We start from the raw sequence: 24,506 nt of genomic DNA, 5'->3' as shown, positions 1-24,506 counted from the left end.
GATCGTCTCCATGGGAGAATAGCAGCCTGCATTGCTGCGAAAGGTGGATATACACTGTACTAGTGCCGACATTGTGCATGCTCTGTTGCCTGTGTCTATGTGCCTGTGGTTCTGTCAGTGTGATCATGTGATGTATCTGACCCCAGGAATGTGTCAATAAAGTTTCCCCTTCCTGGGACAATGAATTCACGGTGTTCTTATTTAATTTCCAGGAGTGTATGTTTGTTATCTGAGACAGTCTATGCCCTATGTAGTTGAGAAACACTGTGGAGGGAGGAACCACATTAATTTAGGGGAAGGAAGGAAAGGAACTCGCGGGAGAGGTCGGTATTGGATTTCGGGTACTTGCAAAGCTGCAGCGTCTACATACACCCGCATCTCTGGAACTTGCGCATATATCTGACAGATATTCCAGGAACTCGCTCTTCTAAAGCTCCTCGGGCTCTCCTGCTAGTAGTAGCAGACTCTGTAAAGTATCTCGGCAGCATACAGTTCCACAGTCAGATGAGTAATGAATACGGCTTCCTGCCAGAGAGGAAGTATTCGCTGCGAAGTCTTTCATGGTAGGCGGTCGACGGCAGAACTGAAAGGACGGGCGTATTTCTATCGTTTCTTACAGTACAAGCGCTGCACTCCAGCTGTCGCCAGATACACGATAACAACACAGAATACCGCGAAACGTTTCTCCACGCCACCAGTTCCCCGCTGCAAGAGCGACTGGAAGTTAGGTTTTGGTAAATATTTCAAGTAGCACGGAAAACACAAATCCCGTACACAAAGTGTACTCTCACACTATAGCGAGAACCTTTAGGCAGTTGGTGTCACGTGGAGTATGTGATGAACGTTAAGCTTTGATTGATTTATTCTACTCATTCAACATTCAATAGTGTCGACAAAGCATTTTTTTAATTTTGATATCGAAAAGTTACGTCGTAGGACATATAACGTATAGTATAAAGTGTTTTATGAAGGCCTTACAGAGACACAACATACTCTTTCTATATATACTTTTATATAATTATATTCGTATATATGATTATGGTGACACCGGACATGAATATTAGCGAAATTTTAAATTCAGACTGCAATATGTTTCGCAATGATAGTCTAGACGCCAGTTGTGGCGAGGTATTTATTGCCGTAAGGATCTCGACGATGTCTCGTGGAGTTATCACAGAAAACGAATTTGAAATAGCTAGATGAAGGTAAGCGTGAAAGGTGGCTCAAATATAGTAATTGAATGCTTTGGTAGAGTTCTTGTCTGAGGAACCGTAATGGCAGAATACTTAAGGGAAAACTTGGAGAACGTCACCAGAAAATTTCCTGATTATGTTACTATGTAATGAGGAGACTTCAATATAAAGGGAGAGTCATGCCAGGCACAGAGATTCGTGTTGTGCTGCATGTCTTGTCTGAAAATTACTTCGATCAGATAGTCTGATAACCGATTCGCTGTGAGTCATTTGACGGAGAGCAGGATATTAGTGATTACTGAGCTGTTACACTACCTACGGCTGCGGTCGTTACATGGAATGTTAAGATAGACAGGAGAATTGTTTTACTTCACAAGAGAGCAGGGTACAAATTGCAGAGTATCTAAGTAGTCAACGTTTAATATTTCGCTCTGAAGATCAATATGTGCAGCATAAATAGCTAAATATCAAAAGCATTTTACAATATTCCTTAGACCAGTAATACATGATCAAGGTTTTAATGAGTGAGAAGTTCCCAGAGTTGCTCAGTAGGAGTATAATACAGTTACTACGAAGGCGAAGGGAGCTTCGTCACAGATTTACGCAAAGTCGAAGCCTAGCTGACAAATAACAGCTGAAAGAAGCCAAATTGAGATTAAGGAGAGCAACGCGAAACGCGGCAGCGAATTCGGAAGTAAAATTTTTCCAGCTGATCTGATAAAAATCCTAATACCTTTATGCCTCCGTGATGCCAGTAGTGGAATGAACTCATTGATTTAGTAGATCAGTGACCATACTGCCACCAAAACGAAAGATGACAGAGAGACGTCTGGAATACACAGTTCGTTCTACTAACTATTGACCGCACGAACGGCGATATGGCAGATTTTGAGGTAAGTGATCGCGAAATATAAAATCCACAAACACTGTTCAACAGAGTAAAGGCAAGTGGATCGTATGTGATTCTAAGATATTTTGTGAAATTTTTGGTCCCCTTTTAGCAAACGTTTATCGCAGGTCGCTGAAGCAACGAAGAGTGCCAGGGGATTGAAAAAAAGTACTGATCAGGACCGTTTAAGATAATTATAGGTATATATTGTAATCTCGAAAAACAAAACTGGTGGCGTTCTACGAATCGGAGCATGGAATGTTATATCCCTTAATCGGGTCGGTATGTTAGAAAATTTGAAAAGGGAAATGGATAGGTTAAAGTGAGATACGGCGGAAATTAGTGAAGTTCTGTGGCAAGAAACACAGGACTTCTGGTCAAGTGAATACAGGGTTAAAAAGAAATTAAATAGGAGAAAACTACCGTGAAGAGCATAGTGAACGAGTCATCGTAGCCAAGATAGACATAAAGCCAGCATCTACCACAGCAGTACAATTTTATATGCCAACTAGTTCGGCAGATGATGACTAGACTGAAGAAATGTATAATGAGATAAAAGAAATAATTCAGATTGTTTAGGGAGACGAAAATTTAATGTAATGGGGACTAGAATTCGATAGTAGGAACAGGAAGAGAAGGTAAAATTACAAGTAATTTGAAACGTGGAATGGAATAAAAGAGGAAGCCACCTGGTAATGAAAGAAGGCTGTATACGTGGAAGAGACCTGGGGACTCCAGAAAGTCTGATTGATTCTGTAATAGTGAGACAGAAATTTAGGAATCAGATTGTACGTTGCAAGACATTTCCAGGGGACGGCGTAGACTCTAACCACAGTTTATTGGTTAGGAAGTGTAGATTAAAATTAAAGAAATTGCAAAAAGGTACGAAATCGAGCAGAGGGAACTTGGAAAGATGAAAAAACCAGAGGTTCTTGAAAGTTTCAGAGGGAGCATTTCGCAACGATTCACTAGCACAGGGGAAAGGAACACAGTAGAAGGTGAATGGGTAACTTTGGGAGATGGAATCAGTGACGGCTATACAGGATCAAATAGGTAAAAAGACAAGGCCAAGCAGAAATCCTTGGATAATACAGGAGACACTAAACTTAAGTAATGACGGGAAAATATGAAAATGCCAATTAGGCAGGCGAAATGGAACACAAACGTTTAAAAAATAAGTGACAGGAAGTGCAAAATGGCTAAGAAGGAATGACAGGAGGACAAATCTAAGAATATAACTGATGATGACCAAACTAGACAGGATACAAAATGTAGACGCATATTTCACTAGGGGAAAGATAGATTCCGCGTATAGGAAAACTAAAGAGGCCTTTGGAGAAAAGAGAAGCGGCTGCATGAATATCAAGAGCTCAGATGGGAAACCAATCCTAAGAAAAGAAGGGAAAGCTGAAGGGTGGACGGGGAAAACAGAGGATCTATACAAGAGAGCTGCTCTTGAAGGCAATATTATAACAAGAAAGGGGACGTAGATGAAGAGATATGATGCCGCGAGAAGAATCTAACAGTACACTAAAAGACCCAAGTCGAAACAAGGCCCCAAGAGTTGACGACATCCCGTCAGAACTGCAGATATCCTTGGGAGAGCAGACCATGACAAACTTGTTCCGTATGAAGTGAAAGATGTGAGAGACAGGTGGAATAACCTCCGACTTCAAAAAGAATTCTTTTTCTTTTCGGGTTACCAGTCTCCCGATTTCATGGACTTGGCCCGATGTTGCTTAATACGTACATTGAACAAGCAGTAATGGAAACCAAAGAAAAATTGGGAGTAGGAATTAAATTTCAGGGAGAAGAAATAAAAACTCTGAAGTTTACCGATGACACTGTAATTCTGTCAAAGACAGCAAAGGACTCCGAAAAGCAGTTGAACGGAATGCAAAGTGTCTTGGAAGCAGGATATAAGACTAACATTAACAAAAGCAACACAAAGACCATGGACTGCAGTAGAATTAAATAAGATGATGCTACGAGAATCAGATTAGGAAACGAGACACTTAAAACAGTAACGTTGGCTATTTGGGCAACAAAATAACTGATGATGGTCGAACTACACAGGATATAAAATGTAGACTAGTAAAGGCAGGAAAATAATTTCTGGCAAAGAGATATTTGTTAACATCGAACACAAATTTAAGTATTAAAAAGTCTTTTCTGAAGGTATTTGTCTGGAGTGTAGCCATGAGTGGAAGTGAAATGAGGACGATAAACAGTTTAGATACAGGCTGTCAATTATTGAACTATATGAAACTAAATCTTCATAACTTCTGAACTGTTTGCGTTAGGACTTTCTAACTGCATGGTTGGCAGCGAGGCATAATGGGAATAACTATGGTTTACCGACGAAGCAAACTTTCATTTCGATGGGATCTGCAATAAGCAAAATTGGCGCATTTGGGAGACAGGGAATCTGCATTTCGCGATCGAGAAGTCTCCTAAGCCTCAACGAGTGACATTGTGATGTGCAGTGTCCAGTCACGGTATAACCGGTGCGATATTCCTTGATGGCATGGTGACTGGTGAACAGTACATCCCCATTATCCAAAGTGACCTTGATTTCGATAAGATGTTCATGCAAGATGAAGCTCGACCCCATCGCAGCAGGAGAGTGTTTGGTGTCCAGGAGGAGCACTTTGGGGACCGCATTCTGGCTCTGGGGTACCCAGAAGCCCCTGGCATGGGCCTCGATTGACCGCCATATTCTCCGGATCTAAACACATGCAACTCCATTTTGTGGGGCTGTATTAAAGGCAAGGTGTACAGAAATAACTACAAAACCATTCATGAGCTGAAAACAGCCATTCAGGAGGTCATCGACAGCATCGATGTTCCGACACTGGAGCGAGTCATGCAGAATTACGCTATTAGTCTGTGCTACATAATGTCCAATGATGGCAGGCATATCAAACATGTCATAACCTAAATCCGAACGTCTGTAGTGACGTTTAAATGTTGAATAAATTGTGTGCACCCCGTAGTATGTAACAAATTTACGTTTTTTTCATGTAGTTCAATAATTTTCACCCTGTAAAAAGAGAATAAAAGTTTTCGAAATGTGGCGCTACAGAATAATGTTGAAGGTTAGATGGGTCGACCACGTAACTAATGAGGAAGTACTGAATACGAGCGGAAAGACAAGAAATTTATGGAACAACGTGACCGAAAGAAGGGTTGGTGGATAGAACACATTCTGAGACGCATCATGGGATCGACAGTATAGTATTGGAGAATGTGTTGTTGGTGGGGGGGGGGGGGGGGGGAGCGGTAAAAGTAATAGAGTGAGACCAAGAGGCGAATGTAGCAAGCAGATTCAGAAATATGAAGGTTGCAGTATCCACTCGGAGATAAAGGGGCTCGCACAGGATAGAGTACCATGGAGGGCTGGATCAAACCAGCCTTCGGACTAAAGACTACCACAACAACACAACATTCCAATCTGTATTTTTCTCTCTAATTTTTACCCCCTACAGCTCTCTCTAGTACCATGGAAGTTATTTCGTGATGTCGTAACAGATGTCCTACCATCCTGTCCCTCGTGTCCTCGGAGTCTTTCGATGCGATATGTCTGTATGAAATCTTCTCGTTTTGCAAGCCGCGTCAATTTGAATAGAATTCTCGAGCTTTCAAGGGCTATCTCCACATCATCTTTCGGAGTAAAACTACTGACTGCCGTGGTCGGAACTGTTTTCCTCTTATATACCCACGATAACGGCCGCTGGCACCAATCAGGGAGGGCCGAAACGACGCGTGCGCGGATAGTGAGTTGGTCAGCTCATAGCAGCTCCGGCCCACTGCGGGACCGAGTGACATCTGGTGGCGGGAGAGGGCAGCGCCACGACTGAAACCGCCGCTCCCGCCTCCCTCCAAACTTTAAGTATCCTTCGTTGCTTCCTTTCGGCACCCAAACCCCGCCCCCAATCCCTACTCAGTGTACAACCCTGGTCCCTGTTAAAATTACTACTCTTCATTCTAATCTAGGCTGCCTCTTTTGTAACAGAATCTCTATATGTTGGCGCGTGAGCCAAGACTCTCGTGTTCTCATACTGTATTTTGTGTCCGTTTTCCAGGCAATGCTCAGCTATGGCCGACTTGTCGAGCTCCCTTTTTTTAATATGTCTCTTGTGATCGGTACAACGTTCTGCAACTGTGCGAATTGTCTGGCCTATACAGATGCTGCCGCACTCGGAAAGGACGCCATACCCACCAGCAACAGCTGGTGTGTATGCTGAGGGAATTAGATTAGGAAACGAGACACTGAAAGCAGTAAATGAGTTCTGTTATTTGGGCAGAAAAATAACTGACTACGGTCGAAGCGGAGAGGATAAAAAATGTTGACTCGAAATGGTAAGAAAAAATTTCTGAAGAAGAGAAATTTTGTTAACATCGAATACAGATTTAAGCGATAGGAAGTCTTTTCTGAAAGTATTTGTCTGGAGTATAGCCATACATGGAAGTGATACATGGACGATAAACAGTTCAGACAAGAAGAGAAGCTTTTGAATGTGTTACTACACTAGAATGCAGTAGATTCTTTGGGTAGATTACGTAACTAATGAAGAGGCACTGATTGGAATTGTGGAGAAAAGAAATTTGTGGCACAGACTTCCTAAAAGAAGGAATCGGTTGACTGGATACATTCTGAGAGATCAAGGGATCACCAGTCTGGTTTTGGAGGGAAATGTGTGTGTGTGTGTGTGTGTGTGTGTGTGTGTGTGTGTGTGTGTGTGTGTGTGTGTGTGTTGGAGGGGGTGGGGACCGGCGAGGGGTGGCTAAATATTGTAGAGGGACGCCAAGAGATAAAAAAAGTTAGCAGATTCAAAAGGATGTAAACTGCAGTAATATTCGGAGATGAAGAGGGTTGCGCAGGAAAGAGTAGCATAGGGAGCTGCATCAAACCATTCTTCGGACTGAAGACCACAACAATATCGTTGAAGTCAATCAGTCGCAGACTTATGGATCATGTTTTATACTCAGGCATTTTAATATTTCTAGGAACGAAAATCTCATATTTGAAAATCAACATGGATTCCGTAAAGAGGAATCTTACCATCCCAGCTCGCTCTGTTTGTCCATGAAATCCAGAGGAACGTAGACGACGAAGCCCATGTTGACACCATGTTCCTTGGCTTTGCGAAGGGATTCCATTAGTTACGCAGTGTAGTCTAGTGAAGAAGATACGAGTGTACGGAGTATCGCATCCATTTTGTTGCTGGGTTTAGTACTTCCTAGAAAATAGAAGTCAGTGTGTTTTTCTTAACAGAATGAAATCAACTAAGATTTCTTCGGGGGTACCTCAAGAGAGCGTCATAGGGCAGTAACTGTTCGCAGACAATGATGATGTCTGTAACAAGTTTGTAATGCCAGAAGACGGCGTAAAACACAGGACGACCTGCGAAAGCTCGATGAATGATGTAGAGACTGGTAGTGAATTCAGAACGTAAACAAATGTAACGTGATGCACGTAACAAGGCGAATAGATCAGTTTACTATTAAACTGTGCTACTGGTGAGAAATCATTGGAAACACTAAGAACCGTATAGAATCGGGAAATAACCGTCCTTAGTGACCTAAAGTAGAACAACCTCACAGTGTTAATTGTAGGAAAAGCAGCTGCCAGACTGGAATTCGTTGGAGGAACCACAAGTAAATACGATTCGTTCGTGAAAGCAGTAAATTAAAAAACATTCCTTAGACTGATTCTTGTGTATTGCTCATCAAACTGGAACCCTAATCGGAACGTATTAATAGAAGATATGGAGATCCGGCTGTTTCCATTATGTATATCAAAATCACTCTTCAACAGTAACCGAAACATTCAGATTTCTTTTGTATGTAAGGTCATTAGTCGTTTTATTTTATACCATAGTGTTACACACCACGAAAAATACATATTTAAATATTAAACATCAAGTTAAACCGGCAGTAAATCTCGTAAGAGAAGTTCTTTGCCTACAAACAAATCACTGAGAGATTCACACAAAATGATATCATAAGTGAGATTGTAAAAGGCCAGTTAGAAAAGGATGGCTCAATTTTTGGTGTAACAAACTAACATCAAGATGACAGAACAGAACCCATAAAAGACGTTCTTTTAACATTAAAATATATAACATGAAGGAAGATGATGAAAACGGTACGCTCACGATTATGGTTTTGGGCAATATGCAAAGTGGAAAATCTGACAGTCACTTTTGACTGGATATATTATCTGATAACAGTTTGTTTACGATCAACATTATAACAGTCTGTATAGGAACATGATACGTAAGAATTAGAAATAAATAAATGATGTAGATATCATACAAAAAAATTACGTGAAATTCGAGCATAGACTATGAAGGAGAAAAACAAGCTCATTGACTCCATTTGTGTTAAGCTAAAAAGAATGAGCTATAACACATATAATTTCCACATTGTTTCATATATGAATAATGCATGGTGCGATGACTGACAAAACTCATTTAAATCTTGATGACCTGCCATTGTAGCAGTAGTAACCGATCTAATAACTGCGCGAGACACTTGTTGTCTTATATAGGCGTTGCTGACCACAGTGCCCTATTCAGCCTGTTTCCATACACTATGCGATAAAAAGTATCCGGACACAGCAAAAAACATACGTTTTTCATATTAGGTGCATTGTGCTGGCACCTACTGCCAGGCACTCCATATCAGCGACCTCAGTAGTCATTAGACATCGTGGGAGAGCAGAATGTGGCGCTCGGCGGATTTCACGAACATCGAACGTGATCAGGTGATGGGGTGTGTAAAAAAAAAAAATGGCTCTGAGCACTATGGGACTCAACTCCTGTGGTCATAAGTCCCCTAGAACTTATAACTACTTAAACCTAACTAACCTAAGGACAGCACACAACACCCAGCCATCACGAGGCAGAGAAAATCCCTGACCCCGCCGGGAATCGAACCCGGGAACCCGGGCGTGGGAAGCGAGAACGCTACCGCACGACCACGAGATGCGGGCATGGGGTGTGTACACTGACATGTTAAACACTCTATAAAGAAAATATAGACTGATTTTATTACTAAGTTTTTCATTTGTTTTCACTTTCTCGGTTTGCCAAGAATAGCTAAGAGCGAACTATGAAATAATACTTGTGATACTTTAGACTTACAGGGAAGTTCTTCGCAAAGAAACGATTGTCCAGTGATCGTGGCGTATAAGTAATTACAAGCGCACACTGCCACGCACGAATGACTAACATTGTTGGTGAGCATGCCAAACAAAGTTGCTGCCTCGGAAGTCATGCAACGGGTTCAGGAGACCGGTGGTGTAGGAACAATTCCGAGCGATTTGCTGCAGCATCCCGACCAGAGCGACAATACCGATTTGAAACATTAAGTTACATACGAAAGAAGGTATCTAACTGAAAGAGAAAATGAAACAATGTAAAGTTGTTGAGAGAGATCTTTCACACTCTTGCGTCACTCGAGAGGAAGCTGTGCTGTCGCGTCGTTTGTGAGGCGAGCAGTTCGCGCCCGCGAGCGTTTCGCCCCCTTACCGTCTCGCATCATCATGACGGTCTCGGTGGTGCCGGAGCCCAGGTACCCGTGCGCCATGAGCACTGTGCGCCGCCGAGGGTCGTAGTCCGTCTGCTCGACCGCCTCCAGCCGCAGGTAGCTGCGAGGGTGTGCCCTGGAGAAAAAAACAACGCAGCTCACCTGAAATGTCAAGGAAGACAGCGGAGAAAGTTTGACGTCATTACATTCTGCAAGACGAGTTTATAACAATAGTCGCTCAAGAAGTTTACTGTGTGAGGGTGCTTTAAGATTTTTGCCCGAAATTTATCAGCACACCATACGAAGCCGTGATTGTTTAGTCGTAAATCAGAGTCTGTGTGTGCCAAACCAACATATGTTGTTATTCTGTACCTAACTGAAATTTTTAAATCAAACATTTAATATAGTCAGTTTACAAGTAGTTTACTTCCAGTATGTTGCCTATTGTAATTTTTAATTTGTATCCTCGCAAATATAGTCATTTTAGTGGGCAGAGTGGAAACTTTCAGGAATTTGTTTAGCAACCTGTATTCACAGTCAAGTGCGGGAAAGCAGAGATAGGAAACAGCCAACATGCAGAATGAAGCGTCCTGGGGTCTCGCTCTAAAGGTCACAGGCAGAGGATTATAACAGTAGAGGAAAATACTGTGTATTTTTTGGTGTAAGTCATTATCCTGCTTAGGTTATTGTTTTATTCTGGAATAAACAGTTTACTTCATAATTTAGCAATTAGCTAATGTCACCCCTCTTGGGCATTATCGAGCACCACAGGAAGAAATGTAATGTGCGCTGGGGTGACAAAACGTTTCCAGACTACCACTGTAATACAGGTTGGATATAATTAAACTTCCTCTGCTCGAGCCAGTGTAGACGGAAAACTATTTACAGTATGGGTACCCAAATTCATTGAAATGACATTCAGACTGTGCATGCAGGATTTGCGTTGTTAGTAGTGATACTGTCATTACTTGCCGTTGGGAGCCGACTCTGGCACGGCGAACCAGGGTTGAGACACAAGCATCAGTATGCATAACAGTTGCAGGCAGTCAAAATACGCCTGGACAAGATGAGAAGAAGTTTTCTCGTAAAGCTGTTTTATCAAAACAACAACAATAATACTGCTGCTCTTTTCGAGTATCGAGGCGTTAAGGTGCTGATGACCACTCAGTTGAGCGCCCCACAAGCCAAACATCATCATCATCACCGAGGCGTTAAAGAAATACAGACAATGTATCAGCATCGGGTTTGAGGAACAGGATTCAGAAATTCCAATTAACTGGTGATTTCGGAATTGCTCCTTGGATACGCCGGCAACCAATTGCGGCACAAACTGTTGACGAATTTACCGTTACCACGGCTGAAAACGCAGGATACAAAGTGCGATCATCAAGCAGTACACGAGCTGTGACACTGAGGCTGAAGATTCTATGTAAATGGAAGGGGGATCACTGCTGTCAGCTGCGGCATGACCTTAAGAGGAAATCAGCGGCGTCGAGCGAAAATGTGTGCCGGACCGGGATTCCAACCCGGGATCTCCTGCTTACCAGACAAGTGCGGTAGCCACTGCGCCGTCCGGGACACAGAGTTATCACCACTGCACAGACTACCTCGGTACGCCTCACGGCCGATCCACATTCCTACCGAGCGCCACCTAACAGCAGTCCTTGTCCATTATATTCCCGTTCGCTACTCAGAGATTCCCACAGGGGGTCGTACGTCTTTCGTGCATTCGCAATGAAGATAGTGGATCCATTGTGTCCATTATAATTATCCGTACTGTTATGCCGTGGTCGGTTGATGAATTCTGTGCCAATTCCCTACGTTTCGTCTTCGACTGCGGGAGACATCTTCAAGGGGGTCCGTAGCTCGATGGAAGGTCCAACACACCCACTGGCTCTCTACTGAGCCAGTGGGTGTGTTGGACCTTCCATCGAGTCGTAGTCCGTAGAGACCCAGTGGGTGTGTTGGACCTTCCATCGAGCTACGGACCCCCTTGAAGATGTCTCCCGCAGTCGAAGACGAAACGTTGGGAATTGGCACAGAATTCATCAACCGACCACGGCATAACAGTCCGGATAATTGTAATGGACATGATATTTACGGCCGTGAAAGTCTACATTTTAGTATCTGTGGATCCATTGGCCAGCCAGACTTATCAGTTATAAGAATGCGTGGTGTCTGTTCCATCTAAGGAACATTCGTATAGGCCTAGCTAAACATTCCATGGACCACATTCAGAAATTGTTACGAACAATTGTGAATTGTAGCTCTATTGCGGCTCCAGGCTGTCGTGGATACAGATGGTCGTCACACTGAGCAACGTTTGTAGCAAGGAACGTAAAAGTTGTACTCAATTAACAGATGTTACCCTCTCGTATGTATATTAAAATATGTTACTTTTAATAGTTTACTCCTTATTTCTGTTCCGCGTGTCCTAACAAATGTTTTCACAAAATTTCGTTGTCCTACGTTCACTCGTTTTTCTTGGGGGACTTCTCAGGTAACGAAAGTTTAATTAAACCACCTTGTAAACCAACAGGGATTTGAAATGGAGCATGAGAATTGTCGGAGAACTATCCTCAATATTGTTACCATTATCGGTATGTCGTACGGAGAAGTACAGCCAATCCTCCACATGCGCCGTGTTTTTGCCAAGTTCGTCCCCACGCTACTGATTCAAACCAGGACCAAAATGAACACCACGTGAAAATCTACCAGGCCGATGGTCAGTGGATGACTCCTCCCCGCTGTGGAGTTAAACATCGAAATTTTATGTAAATCGAAGGTGAAGGAGGCTGTTGTGAGGGGGGGGGGGGGTAGAACGGAAAGGAAAGGGTCTACTGATGTTAGCTGCATTGGAACTGTACACGGAATCAGTGGCGAAGAGCGAAAATGTGTACCAGACTGGGTCTTGAACTCGGAATCTCCCGGTTACGTGGTAGTTTTATTAACCACTGCGCCATTCGGACAGTATTACAATCGCGCCGCGTAGCGCCACCTGTCCACAATACCCGACCATGTCCTCCATGCTCGCTACTTTGTGATTCCTGCTGGAGGCCGAAATTAAATGTGCACCTGCACTGAAGGTAGGTGGTGGATTCATTGCCCACGCCGCGAAAGGACAGAGAGCACGCATTCATATAGTTTATTCGCCTCGATGGGTAATGAACGACTTCAGTGCAGATGCACAGTTATGTTCGATGTCTCGAAGTATCTACTGTCTCTACACTGCGGATAGATGGAGCTAGGCAGGAATGTGAGTCGGCTGGGAGGAGCACCGGGATAATCCGCGCAATTGCGATGGTCCCGTGTAAGTGGGAGATCCTGGGTTCGCATCCTGTTCCCGCACACATTTTGACTCGTCGTCCCTGACGCCGCGTAAAGTCCCTGTGCAACGGACATCAATAGTTCCTTCCCTTCCGTTTCTTTTCCGTTATTCCACCTCCACCTCCAAATTACATAAAAATGTATTGCAGCTACGGATTTTGCGCGGTGTCTGACATTACGCATTCACATAAACATCAATGGTCGCATCTTTGCCACCACTGCGGAGATCTGGTCTTGCGCCCTTCCAAAATAAGACTTCAAGGTGTACCACAGAGTGTAGTGGAGCGACGAATCTACGACCGCCGACGTACATTTCGTGTAAGGACCATGAAGATAAAATAAGAAAAAATATGCCTCGTACGGAGGTAACAGATAGTCGTTTTTCACTCACTTTGCCTGCGAGTGGAACTGGAAAGGAAATGACTAGTAACAGTATAAGGTACCCTTCACCATGCACCGTACGGTGGCTTGCTGAGTATGTAGGTAGATTTAGATGCAGGTGTAGGTAGTTCACTTGTTGATTTTGCCTTGAACAAAAGTAGTATGTTTAAGTACTGTATCAACGTGAATGAAGAGTGAAATGTGAACAATGCAAGTAAAAATATGTAGATTTCAAGAGTCATACGCTGTGAGTGGGTTTGACTCCCTGTCGAGCACACTGTGTTAATGAGACAGGGAATTTTATGATGCTTGCTAACCAGTGTAGAATAACAGATAGGGAACTCCGTAACAAACTCTCTCAATAATGCCGAAAATTCTGTAGCATCTCATTGAATACATATGAACCTATAACTAACAGTTTCAACTCCCATTTTACATGATTGTCCGAAAAAATTATTTACTGTATTATTTTCTTCTCATTTCCTATCCTGACCCATGTGTCGTCATAAAACTTCATGTTATGTAGTATACCTAAGCAGATTCCTGTTGGACTCCATATTAATACCATCTTCAAATTGGATATAGTTTCAATGAAGTTTCTGCAGAAGTAGGAAAACTTAAGCAATGCTTATCTTAAAGTCATTGCATAAACTGAAAACATGTCTTCATAAACTGGTTAGGTTAGAGTTCCGATTACACGTATCTGTAAGACGAAGCCAACGATGTAAACGAACCAAGTACTTGTTGCTGCAGTAAGGAGCATCATTTACATTCGAGAGGTCGTATAAATTTGACGTTAACTTCTGCAAGTCCAGTAAGTGTACTAGAAACAACTTGGAAGCTACGAATGGAGGAGTTTTCTTTGAAAAGTGAGGTAAATGAAAACGGAGTGCGACTTTTAAATAACTTATTTCCTCATACGCTTCATTTGAATGTTGATGGTTACTGGAAAGATAAACAAACGCGTAAAACATTTTGAAATTGCATCTGGCTCTAACAAATGTACAGCGAGTAACTTTTAGTTGTATGTGCACTTTCAGATGAAATTATTTACTTTAAGCCTGAGTAATGGTATAGAGTTCTTAGCACGACCGTTAGAACGAAAACAGTTCCATTAACGGTGGCGAATATAAGGTTTGCAGTATGAAGGGGGAACCAATTCCAGCAAAATATATTTTAAGAAGTGACTAGAGGATTTACTTTATCGATAAGAAAAAGAAGCAACTGTGATCGGCGTAGCTGCTGCATTAATAACGAAGTGTCCCCATTCAACGCGACCTACATTAATTCTTCGAAGGTACACCGGTAGCTACGTACTTTTGCCGTTTTCGCACGATTTAAGAGACCGGAAGGCCGCCTTAATCCGAGCGCAACTTCGCTTTCTTCGGGTAACATTACACCTATTAAGGGCGCAGACGGGTAAAGTGTGTGTGGTGCGTGGTGCTCCCGGCAGCTCCTCTTTTGGGGTGACTTTATTACCGCTTTCGCGCCCTCATTAGAGCACAAAATTAAGGAAATGCGCTGCAGCGTTGCATTAACACCGTAACAAACAATAAAAACGGCCATTTCGTGTAACGACGTCCACTACAGGTCCATGAGGCTCGGGAAAAACTGTTCGTTATCTATGATAATGAAGTCGTTACTCCCAGCTGGAGCACGAAATGCGTGCTTTAATACAAACGGCACGTTTGAGTTTTTAGTCTTGTAGGTCTTCCACGCGCCGCCCTTCCTCCACCATTTGTAGCGCACTTTCTTTGTCAGAAATAAACATCACAAATCAGTAAAGCGGTAATAACTTTACTCTCTGCTGTTTTTGCCCAGCTTAACGGACGGAAAGTGAGGGCGTTTCAGACCATTACAATACTTTTTTTTTTTAATCTGCCAGCCTAACGATGCCAGTGTACGAACTAACCGTTCGCTACATAAATCTCATCTGTAAGTGGATCGACTATGACATCACAGATCCAAAGCGCGCCTTATTTAACTGAACTTACGTCTAAATTTTTCTAAGATCGATACGTCCAACTGTTCCAGTGTTCTCTCGCTTTTCCTCCCCCCACAATCCACCTTACGGCACATGGCGGAGGTTACCTTGTACCACTACTAGTCATTTCATTTCTTGTTCCACTCCCAAACAGAACGAGGGAGAGACGACTGTCTGTATGCCTCCGTATGAGCCCTAATCTCTCGTATCTTATCTTCGTGGTCCTCAGGTGCAGTAAATGCTGGAGGCAAAAGAATCGTTCTGCAGTCAGCTTCAAATGCCCGTTCTCTAAACTTTCTCAAGTGTGTTGCCCGAAAAGAATGTCGCCTTCCCTCCCGGGATTCCGATTTGAGTTCCCCAAGCATCTCCATAACACCTGCTTGTTGTTCGAACCTATCAGTAAGAAATCTAGCAGCCGGCCTCTCAATTGCTCTGATGTCTTCCTTTAATCCGACGTGGTACGGATCCCAAACACTCGAGCAGTACTCAAGAATAGGTCGCACCAGCATCCTCTATGCGGTCTCCTTCACAGGTGAACCACCCGTTACTAGAATTCTCCCATTAAACCGATGTTGACCATTCACCTTTCCTCCCACAGTCCTCACATGCCCGTTCTTTTTCATGCCGCTTTGCAACGTTACGCCTAGATATTTAAACGACGTGACTGTATCGAACAGGACAATAATAATGCTGTATCCAAACATTACCGGTTTGTTTTTCCCACTCATCCGGATTTGCTTACATTTTTCTACATTTAGAGCTAGAAAGGGAGGAAAGTTATATCTTTCCGGCAGTTTGGCCAGTAGCGAGGAAGAATCAACACAGTAGCAGAAGTGGGAGACCTTGTTGAAGGAATGATGCAGGGAGAAATTCTTTTGGGAAATCCACTGTATGAAATAGGACGTTCTGTTCCCATGCTATCAAAGATAAATCGTAAACTTTTCGCTTCTGTTCCTCGTTTGGAATCCACCTGACCCACACATAACCACAACACTTCCTGACGAGAATTGTACGCAAATACACCACCTGGGAAAACAGTTGAAGCACCGAGACGGGGAGGAGGAAATCAAATGAAAGGAGAGGGAATGTGATGTTACTGCAGTAATTATAAAATCGAATCAAACTTGCAAAGAACTTGACAGTAGAGACGGCTTATCAATGTGGTTTTCAGGTCACTCTGGCCTGTATGTATGCGCTGATTCGCTTCGAGAGGTGTCGTAAAGCCGTTGTATCCTCTCTTGAGGCAAACTAGCCCACAACTGTTGTACCCGTCCTCGACATCCCTAATATGCCAATAGATCGGAGTTGACGCCAGAGATGATCCCTCACAAGTTCTATGGGGGACAGATCTGTGGATCTGGCTGGCCACTGAAGTACCTCAACATCACGTAGACAGTCCATACGGACAAGTGTCTTGTATGGACGAGCACTGTCCTGTCGAATACCTTCGCATGAGAAATAAAACATGAGTACTCTGGATGTCCGTAAAGCACTGTTGCGCCGCTTGAGTTTCATTAATGGCTACCAGCCGTCATCTGAAGCCACACTACTCGGCTCATCACGCCGTAATGCCAGGCTATTACTCATGGCGTGTCTCTCCAAAAGACTGGAACAGTAGCACCTCTCTCAAGGTCGCCCTATGCTCACCGACGCCAGTCATTCAGGACAGCCGGCCGCTGTGTCCGAGCAATTCTAGGCGCTGCTGCTACGGTCGCAGTTTCGAATCCTGCTTCGGAAATGGATGTGTGTGATGTCCTTAGGTTAGTTAGGTTTAAGAAGCTCTAAGTCCGGGGGGTCAGATGACCTCAGACGTTAAGTCCCATAGCGCTTAGAGCCATTTGAACCATTCAGGACTGCGCAAAACTGTCGAATCGCTGAACACAATGCGACGACATTCATCAGCAGTCCACGCTTCCCGATCACGACACCACTCCAAATGCTACATTTTGTATTGTGGTATTAACGGCAGCCTGCTGCTAATCTCCAACCAATGGAGCGAGAGTACTCAGAATTTTGCAAGGAGTCTATTACTTGTTCTCATAAGGCAGGGGCACTGTTAAAGGGTTGCTGTATGCCTGGTGCACAATACGGCAACGCTCCCTTGTGATGGTCAGACACGGTCGACTGGAACCTTGACTGCGAGTGTGCTTCTCCTCACGTTCCCACGCAGTCCAGCACTGGGCCACTGTCACAATCTAATCGTCTCTACACAACTGGATAATACGCGATTCGACCAGTCAGCCAAATGGAGACCTACAGTAAGGTTCTTTTCAAACCACGTCATTTGCTGATAACACTGTCTCACAGGATTTCGCGGCATCTCCGTGTTCTTTGCACTTACCACCCATTATCTGACCTTGATTACGTTCTTACATACTTTACGTGGCCTGGTACCAACACTAATCAGGAACACCACCAATGAACTTCCACCTGTCACAGAGAGTTGCAAATCTAAACATTTACATACTCACCGAAGGTACGTGTAGGAAATTAGATTGACGTCCGTTCCGGTTTTCTGGTTACTTTCTGGGTACTTCAGTTCTTTTTTTTCCGACAGTGTATATCAAAGTATTCTGACGGAAACAAAACGCAGCGAGCTCGACTTACCTAATTGTCTGCGTGCTTCCCGTTCAAGTCGAGGATGCTGGAAACTTCACCAGCAGAAAAAATAGGCATGCTAGGATTATAGCTCTTCTACATCAGGATGAGAGACAACGGAACCAACATGTATCACTCCTCAAGACGGGCCAGTGCCTTTCTGGATTGATTGAAATCTGTGCTTTGAAAAGTGCGGAGTAAATTCGGTGTGAATCAACAGATGCTAAATTCAAACTTTCTGGTAGATTGAAACTGTGTGTCGTATCGTGATTCGAATCGGAGACACCTTTAGCGTGCAGTACTCTTCCCGACTGAATTTCCCATGCACGACTCATGACCCCCGCCCCTCTCGCCCGCACGGCATTTCTCTTATCAGCGCTACTCTCCTACTTTCCAGATTTTTTTTCTTTATCTGCAAAGAATCGCCTAGGCTGAGGCTCACTCCTTTCTCCACGATATCCTTTCTTAAAGGTTTCCACAAACATACTGTTGTTAGCTCTATGTTCATGTAGGTACGTCACCTTGGCAATAGTAATCTTAAGGCGGTGACGAGTATAATATGTTGCTCTTGTCTCTGTATACTGTAACAGACCTGCATTTGCTTAAACCCACAAAGGACGATGATGTGAATTTAAGAATATAACAGTACACACTTGAAAATGGTTAACAGCTGCAATCATCTGATCATGTAAATAACAGTGATTCCATAAAAGCCTAGATGGAGGACAGAACTGCCTTGACATCAAGAGATGACGCTGCATTCGTGCATCCCCCATTTTATAGAAAGTTACACATAATTTATCATGCTGAGACAACTGACATTAATTCTGTTACATTTGTACAGGGCTGTCATGTTTTTCCAAGCATTTTTGGTTACGTGACACAAGTTCTTCCAAACCATTGTTGCACCGGGTTTGGTCCTGTGCTCGTAGCCAGATTTCATCATCGGTGTTGAAGTGCTTACCCCAAGATGACCTATGGGTTCGGGGAACATATGAAAATCATTTGGGGCAAGATCTGGTGAATACTGAGGATGCAGGAACATTTTCCAGCTATACCTTCCGAGCTACGCCTGGATCATTCGAGCTGCATGAGGCCGAGCATTGTCATGAAGTAAGTGACCAAGACGTTTACTTTTGATGGCAGTTCGCATATTCCGCTTGGCATTAAGACACCCCTCTGCATTCATTGTGTTCTTGCGATCAGGTGGTGAACGAGTAAGACGCCCCGGTAGTCCCTAAAGAAGGGTGCCATAACTTTTCCTGTCGGATGAGTGACCTTTACCTTTTTTGAGACACCTTCGCCAGCTTTCTCTCATGTTTTGTCTCAGGATCCGAATGATAGGCCCAGGTATCACCCTAATGTGAATGAGCATACAGCTCTCCCTACACGCAAAGGTTATCTCCTGATGCACATCGACAGTGGTTAGTTGTTTTTCTGTGAAGAAACGAATGTCGGAGTGCAGCTCACAAGCGGAAGCACTTCGTAGTGTTGACTAAATACTAATTGGTAGCATACTGGGAAGATATTGCGGTGCGCTTTATAAGCCGGTTTGAGCGTTGTCAAAGTATACCAGTCGTACTCTTCAGCCCTCACAGGTCACGGGCGCAGCTTATTTTGCAGAGATTTAGAACAAGGAGTGTGAGGGAACGACTGTTACCTTCCGAATACGCCTTGTAATAAGGGATGCTTCAAAAACACCAATCCGAGTTTATAAGAATGTATATTCCACTTCAAACAAGACAGAAACGGGGGTAAACTTTAACTTACGCATAGGGCTTTAAAGTTTCATTTTCAAAAGAACCATCCGATTTTAACAGGGTTTCTCTTCCACAGGCATGCACGTACCACTGTGGGGGTATACGATTGCGTTTAGAGTCAAAATTCTCGTTCATCTTTCACAAATATTCAGTATTCTCTCTACAGGAAAAGCGTGCAAACGAAAGTACAATCCGTCCCACAGTCCTGCGTACCTCGAGTTTCTGCATTCACAGCAACGTCGCGCTTCTTGCAAAGTTGTTGCAAGGAGAGTCACTTAGCCAGCGTCTTTCGTAAACCAACATGCAGAAAAAAATAAGTTACCGTGACAGCAAGCGACCTTGGACGCCAGTGTTGTAACGCAAGAGCTGCACACCTCTTACGGCCATTCCATCGCTGAGGCAACGAGAAGATGCAGTGCCGCATTCTCTACGAAAATCACGCTGCACACTTGTGACTAAATTGCACAGGTTTCAAGAGGGTACGCAAAATGCCTCTCACTACGGTGTTCTACGGTGTTATCGCCATCACGATTCGATGCGAACGCTAAAATTCGCCCCAAGTTTCCGCTTTCACTTGTACTGACCAGTGTTTCCCAACCTTTCTGGGACCATTACCCCAATAGTAATTGGATATAAGTCAACCATAAGCAACATAAGCATCCAACTGTCTAGAATGAAAAAGAATTTTGTCTGAACACTTTTATTTTTGAGTACAACAAAGATAAATGATACTTAGTTCTTTTAGGTGCTTTACACGAGCCAGTCACTTTAATGTGACCACCGCCTATGTTAAACTTCGAACTCCACTCACAGACGGCAAGAGGTAGCACAGGCGATGGTGAGTATGCGGGATGATTCACGTGAAATGTTACACAATTTGTGAGATGATTCTACATGTGAAAATAAACCGAAAAAGTCCTATGGTAATATGTACGATTTTCGATCGTTACGGAACTGGAGCGGGTTCAAGGCTACACACATCTATGAATGAATCTAGAGGCTATTGTGAATATTACTTACTGAAATGCTGTGTACGTGCTATAGTGGGACAGATGACCCATTTTAAAGAGGTTTGGCGGTTCTTGAACAGATGGCAGCACTGTGACGTCGAACCAAGCCAACAGCTGCATGGGTACCCAGTGTGCAATCCTGATTTAAGTTAGTGAGCAGTCTTCAAGCGATGCGCACTTTTGCAAGACATGACACCAGAGCAACGACATGAAATGTACTCGCAACATGATGGATCACCGATTCACTGAACCAGATAAGTATTCCATAATCTGAATAACACATTTCATCAACGGTGGATTGGGTGTGGAGGACCCATTAACTGGCCTTCCAGATCATCCGATCTAACCCCATTAGTCCTCTGTTTATGGAGCTGCTTAAAAGGGGATGTGTACGTCATGAAAGTCGATTCATGTGAAGAACTTGTCGCTCGCATCACCGACGCTGTTGCCCACATGAAAGCCCGCCGAGATGATTTTCGATGTGCAACACAACACACCCTCCAACGCATTGACAAGTGTATTGAGATGGATGGGGGACATTTTGAGCACTTCTGTAGGATATGATCAGTCATCTGGCCCACCGTTATTCTGTCCATCACAGTGCCTATACAGCATTTCACTAAATTATATTCACAGTTGCCTTCATAATCATTCGTGGATGCTGTAGTCTTCAAACCACTGCACGTCCGTAAAGATTGAATATCGCACACATTATCACAGGACATTTTCGGTTTATATTCACACGTAGAATCACCTAAAAAATTATGTGACATTCCTCCTGAATCACCCTGTATAAAGCGTATCAGGAGCGCGCGGACAACTGTGTTAATGCGGGAACAGAGCGATTTAGCTGACGTTATCATAGGTCTTTGGGCCATGGGTGAAATCATTTCCTAAAAGGCTTCGTTTAAACTGTTCGCGTGTCGCTGTGGTTTCAAGTACCCCGTAGACGGGGAGATGGCGCTACCCAAAACCACCGCCGAGGGAAATGTACTGTACCGTGAACCATAGACCCATGAGCCGTAGATGACAGGGTTGAACGGCGACTGCGGAGGTTTAAACGGGCGAATAATCGTGCACCTGTCGAGTAACTCACCGCCCAGATGGACCAAGGGGTTACCAATAATGTCTGTTCAACGACCGTTCGGCGAACGTTGCTGCGTATGTGTGTCTGCAGCAGGCGCATCATTCATGCACCCATGCTGACTGCTGTTCTATGGCGACAAAGGCTGGAATTTGCAAACCAGTACCTCAAATGTACATCCACTGAGCGCCGACAGGTGGCCGTTTCAGATGGACACGTTTTATGCTCTATCGGACAGATGGTCGTTGACGTGTATGGTATGAAACGTCTGAAAGCAATGCTCTCGTCACTCTGAAAGGAACAATGGATCAATTCAAGTATGCATGTGTCCTTGGGGATCATAAACACCCATACATTTTGCTTGTTTCTCCTCGGCACACTGACATCTACCACCAGGCAATGCAGCGTGTCATATAACTTGTTGTATACGTGCGTTGTTCGAACCAGGATGAGTTTACCTCACTCCCCTGGCCACTAAACTCCCCAGATTTAAGCGCAATAGAGAATCTGTGGGGCCACCTTGATCGTGATGTATCGCGCCGTATTTCCTCGACCCGGAAATCTAGCGCAGCTGGTCACATCCCCGTCGGTACCTTAGAGAACCTCACTGACTTTTCTCGCACACTTCGCCGCGGTACGTGCTGAAAAATGTGCTTATTCAGGCTTTTGACGGGTGGTGACATTAACGTGGAGGGCCGCTTTGGCGGAGCGGTTCTAGGCGCTTCAGTCCGGAACCACGCTGCTGCTACGGTCGCAGGTTCGAATACTGCCTCGGGCATGGATGTGTGTGATGTCCTTAGGTTAGATAGGTTTAAGTAGTTCTAAGTCTAGGGGACTGATGACCTCAGATGTTAAGTCCCATAGTGCTTAGAGCCATTTGAACCATTTTCACATTAACGTGACAACGAACTAATGACAGCGAGACAACTGGTACTGGTTATCTTTAACACCTTTTTTGTATAGAATGATGAAACAATTCTCAGTGGATTGCGAGTACTACCTACAACTCCTCTTCAGAAAAATAATAATTGCCCACAAATGGCTCTGAGCACTATGTGACTCAACTTCTGAGGTCATCAGTCCCCTAGAACTTAGAACTACTTAAACCTAACTAACCTAAGGACATCACACACATCCATGCCCGAGACAGGATTCGAACCTGCGACCGTAGCGGTCGCGCGGTTCCAGACTGTAGCGCCTAGAACCGCTCGGCCACCCCGGCTCCACAGTGAGACTATACAATAGTTGAAACTTCCTGGCAGATTAAAACTGTGTGCCGGACCGAGACTCGAGCTCGGTAACTTTGCCCTTCACGGGCAAGTGCTCTACCATCTTTTTTTTATTTTGCTCAATGTTGATCGTTGTGTTTCGTCCTTGCGGATGTCACACATCCGTTCAAGTTCGTAGTTGATCCTTTAACTCAGTGTTTTTTAGTACAGAGGCCAGCCATCTCTCTGACCGAAGACGCTGAGCTACAGTGCCGGCTCCATCTGAGCTACCCAAGCACGACTCACGACCCGTCCTCACAGCTCCAGTTCTGCCAGTACCTCGTCTCCTACCAAACTTCACAGAAGCTCTTCTGCGAACAATAGTATCCATAGACGCTTTCTCTGCGTATTCCTTTCTTTAGTGACACGTGATCCACCCACACCCTGAATCCCGTGCAGTATACTTACTTTGTAAATCAATAAACTACTGGACGTCATACTTTTCAAGTCTAATAAATTGGAATATTTAAGGCTGGCAGTGCTTTGTATAAGAGGCGAGAAAAAAGTATCCGTTTGAGCGGGTTTCTGTAGCGTATGCGCAGCGTAGTACGACCCCCGACGCGGCTACACAAGCACCGACATTTAGGCAAGGGCAGCAGTGTGGCATTAGGGTCTCACCAACGTGTGTGCGTTGCAGGCGACGAAAGCTGGTGCCGGCACTGGGAACCGGAGACGAAAGCGTCGACGATGCGGTAGTGTCATCCACCATCCTCTCGTCCCAAGAAATTCTAAAGACAGCTGGAAAAGTGACGCTCTGATTACTGCAAGTCGGGGTTCTGCTACTTCACGGTGACGTACGTCCTCATATCGCAAATATCGTAAAACAGAAGCTACGTCAACTCAAGTGGGAGAAACGCGAGCACCCGTCTTATAGTCGTCTCCCCATGCGATTGTCATCTCTCCAATCCCCTAAGAAAAGCCTCGAAGGGTCGGCGTCTCATGTCGGACGAGGATGTGCATCGGGCAGTTACTGAATCTTTCACGCAGCAGGGCACGGTCTTTCACCAAGTGTCTTCAAGTTGTGCGTCTGAGGAATGATTGCCTCAATGCTCACTGCGATTTTGCCTGATTAGCATACCGATTTTGGACTCTACGGCCTTTGAACAGAAAGTTTTTGATCGTCCCTCAGTGACAGCAAAATGGGTCGGCCGCCGGAGCTCCGTAGCTTCGAACGTGGACTAATCATTAGACGTCTACTGAGTAGCAAAGGCAAAAGGGACATTTCGACTCTTCTACAGCCACCCAAGCCGACTGCTGGTGATATTGTGAACTGGAAACAAGAAGGAACAACCAGACCTCACGTACTGACCAGGGACCGTTGAGCATTGCGGAGATTGGTTGTAAAACATAGCGTGAAATCAGCGGAAGGAATCCCTCATGGACAGTAATGTTCTACCGTCAGTTGAGCTACCACATTGACTGTACATAGAGATTTAATAAAGGAATGTATAATGGTGAAGCTGCACCACGTATGTC

The 24,506-nt window shown here is 44.2% G+C and overlaps 2 protein-coding genes across 2 annotated transcripts in view; one reads left to right on the top strand and one right to left on the bottom strand.

The window, feature by feature from the left end:
* The window catches only part of LOC126175331 (GTP-binding protein Di-Ras1), a 1,524,693-nt gene that overhangs the window by 562,224 nt on the left and 937,963 nt on the right, over positions 1 to 24,506 (top strand). The gene's annotated exons all lie outside the window — the stretch shown is intronic.
* Positions 1 to 24,506, bottom strand: part of LOC126175330 (pancreatic lipase-related protein 2-like) — a 379,377-nt gene that overhangs the window by 73,303 nt on the left and 281,568 nt on the right. The window contains exon 3 of the mRNA XM_049922046.1: positions 9,621 to 9,754. Within this exon, the coding sequence (XP_049778003.1) occupies positions 9,621 to 9,754 (134 nt within the window). The remainder of the gene's footprint in view (positions 1 to 9,620; positions 9,755 to 24,506) is intronic.

The sequence above is a fragment of the Schistocerca cancellata genome, chromosome 3 (genome assembly GCF_023864275.1).
Source record: "Schistocerca cancellata isolate TAMUIC-IGC-003103 chromosome 3, iqSchCanc2.1, whole genome shotgun sequence".
NCBI lineage: Eukaryota > Metazoa > Arthropoda > Insecta > Orthoptera > Acrididae > Schistocerca > Schistocerca cancellata.
This window is presented reverse-complemented; position numbering and strand designations above follow the sequence as displayed.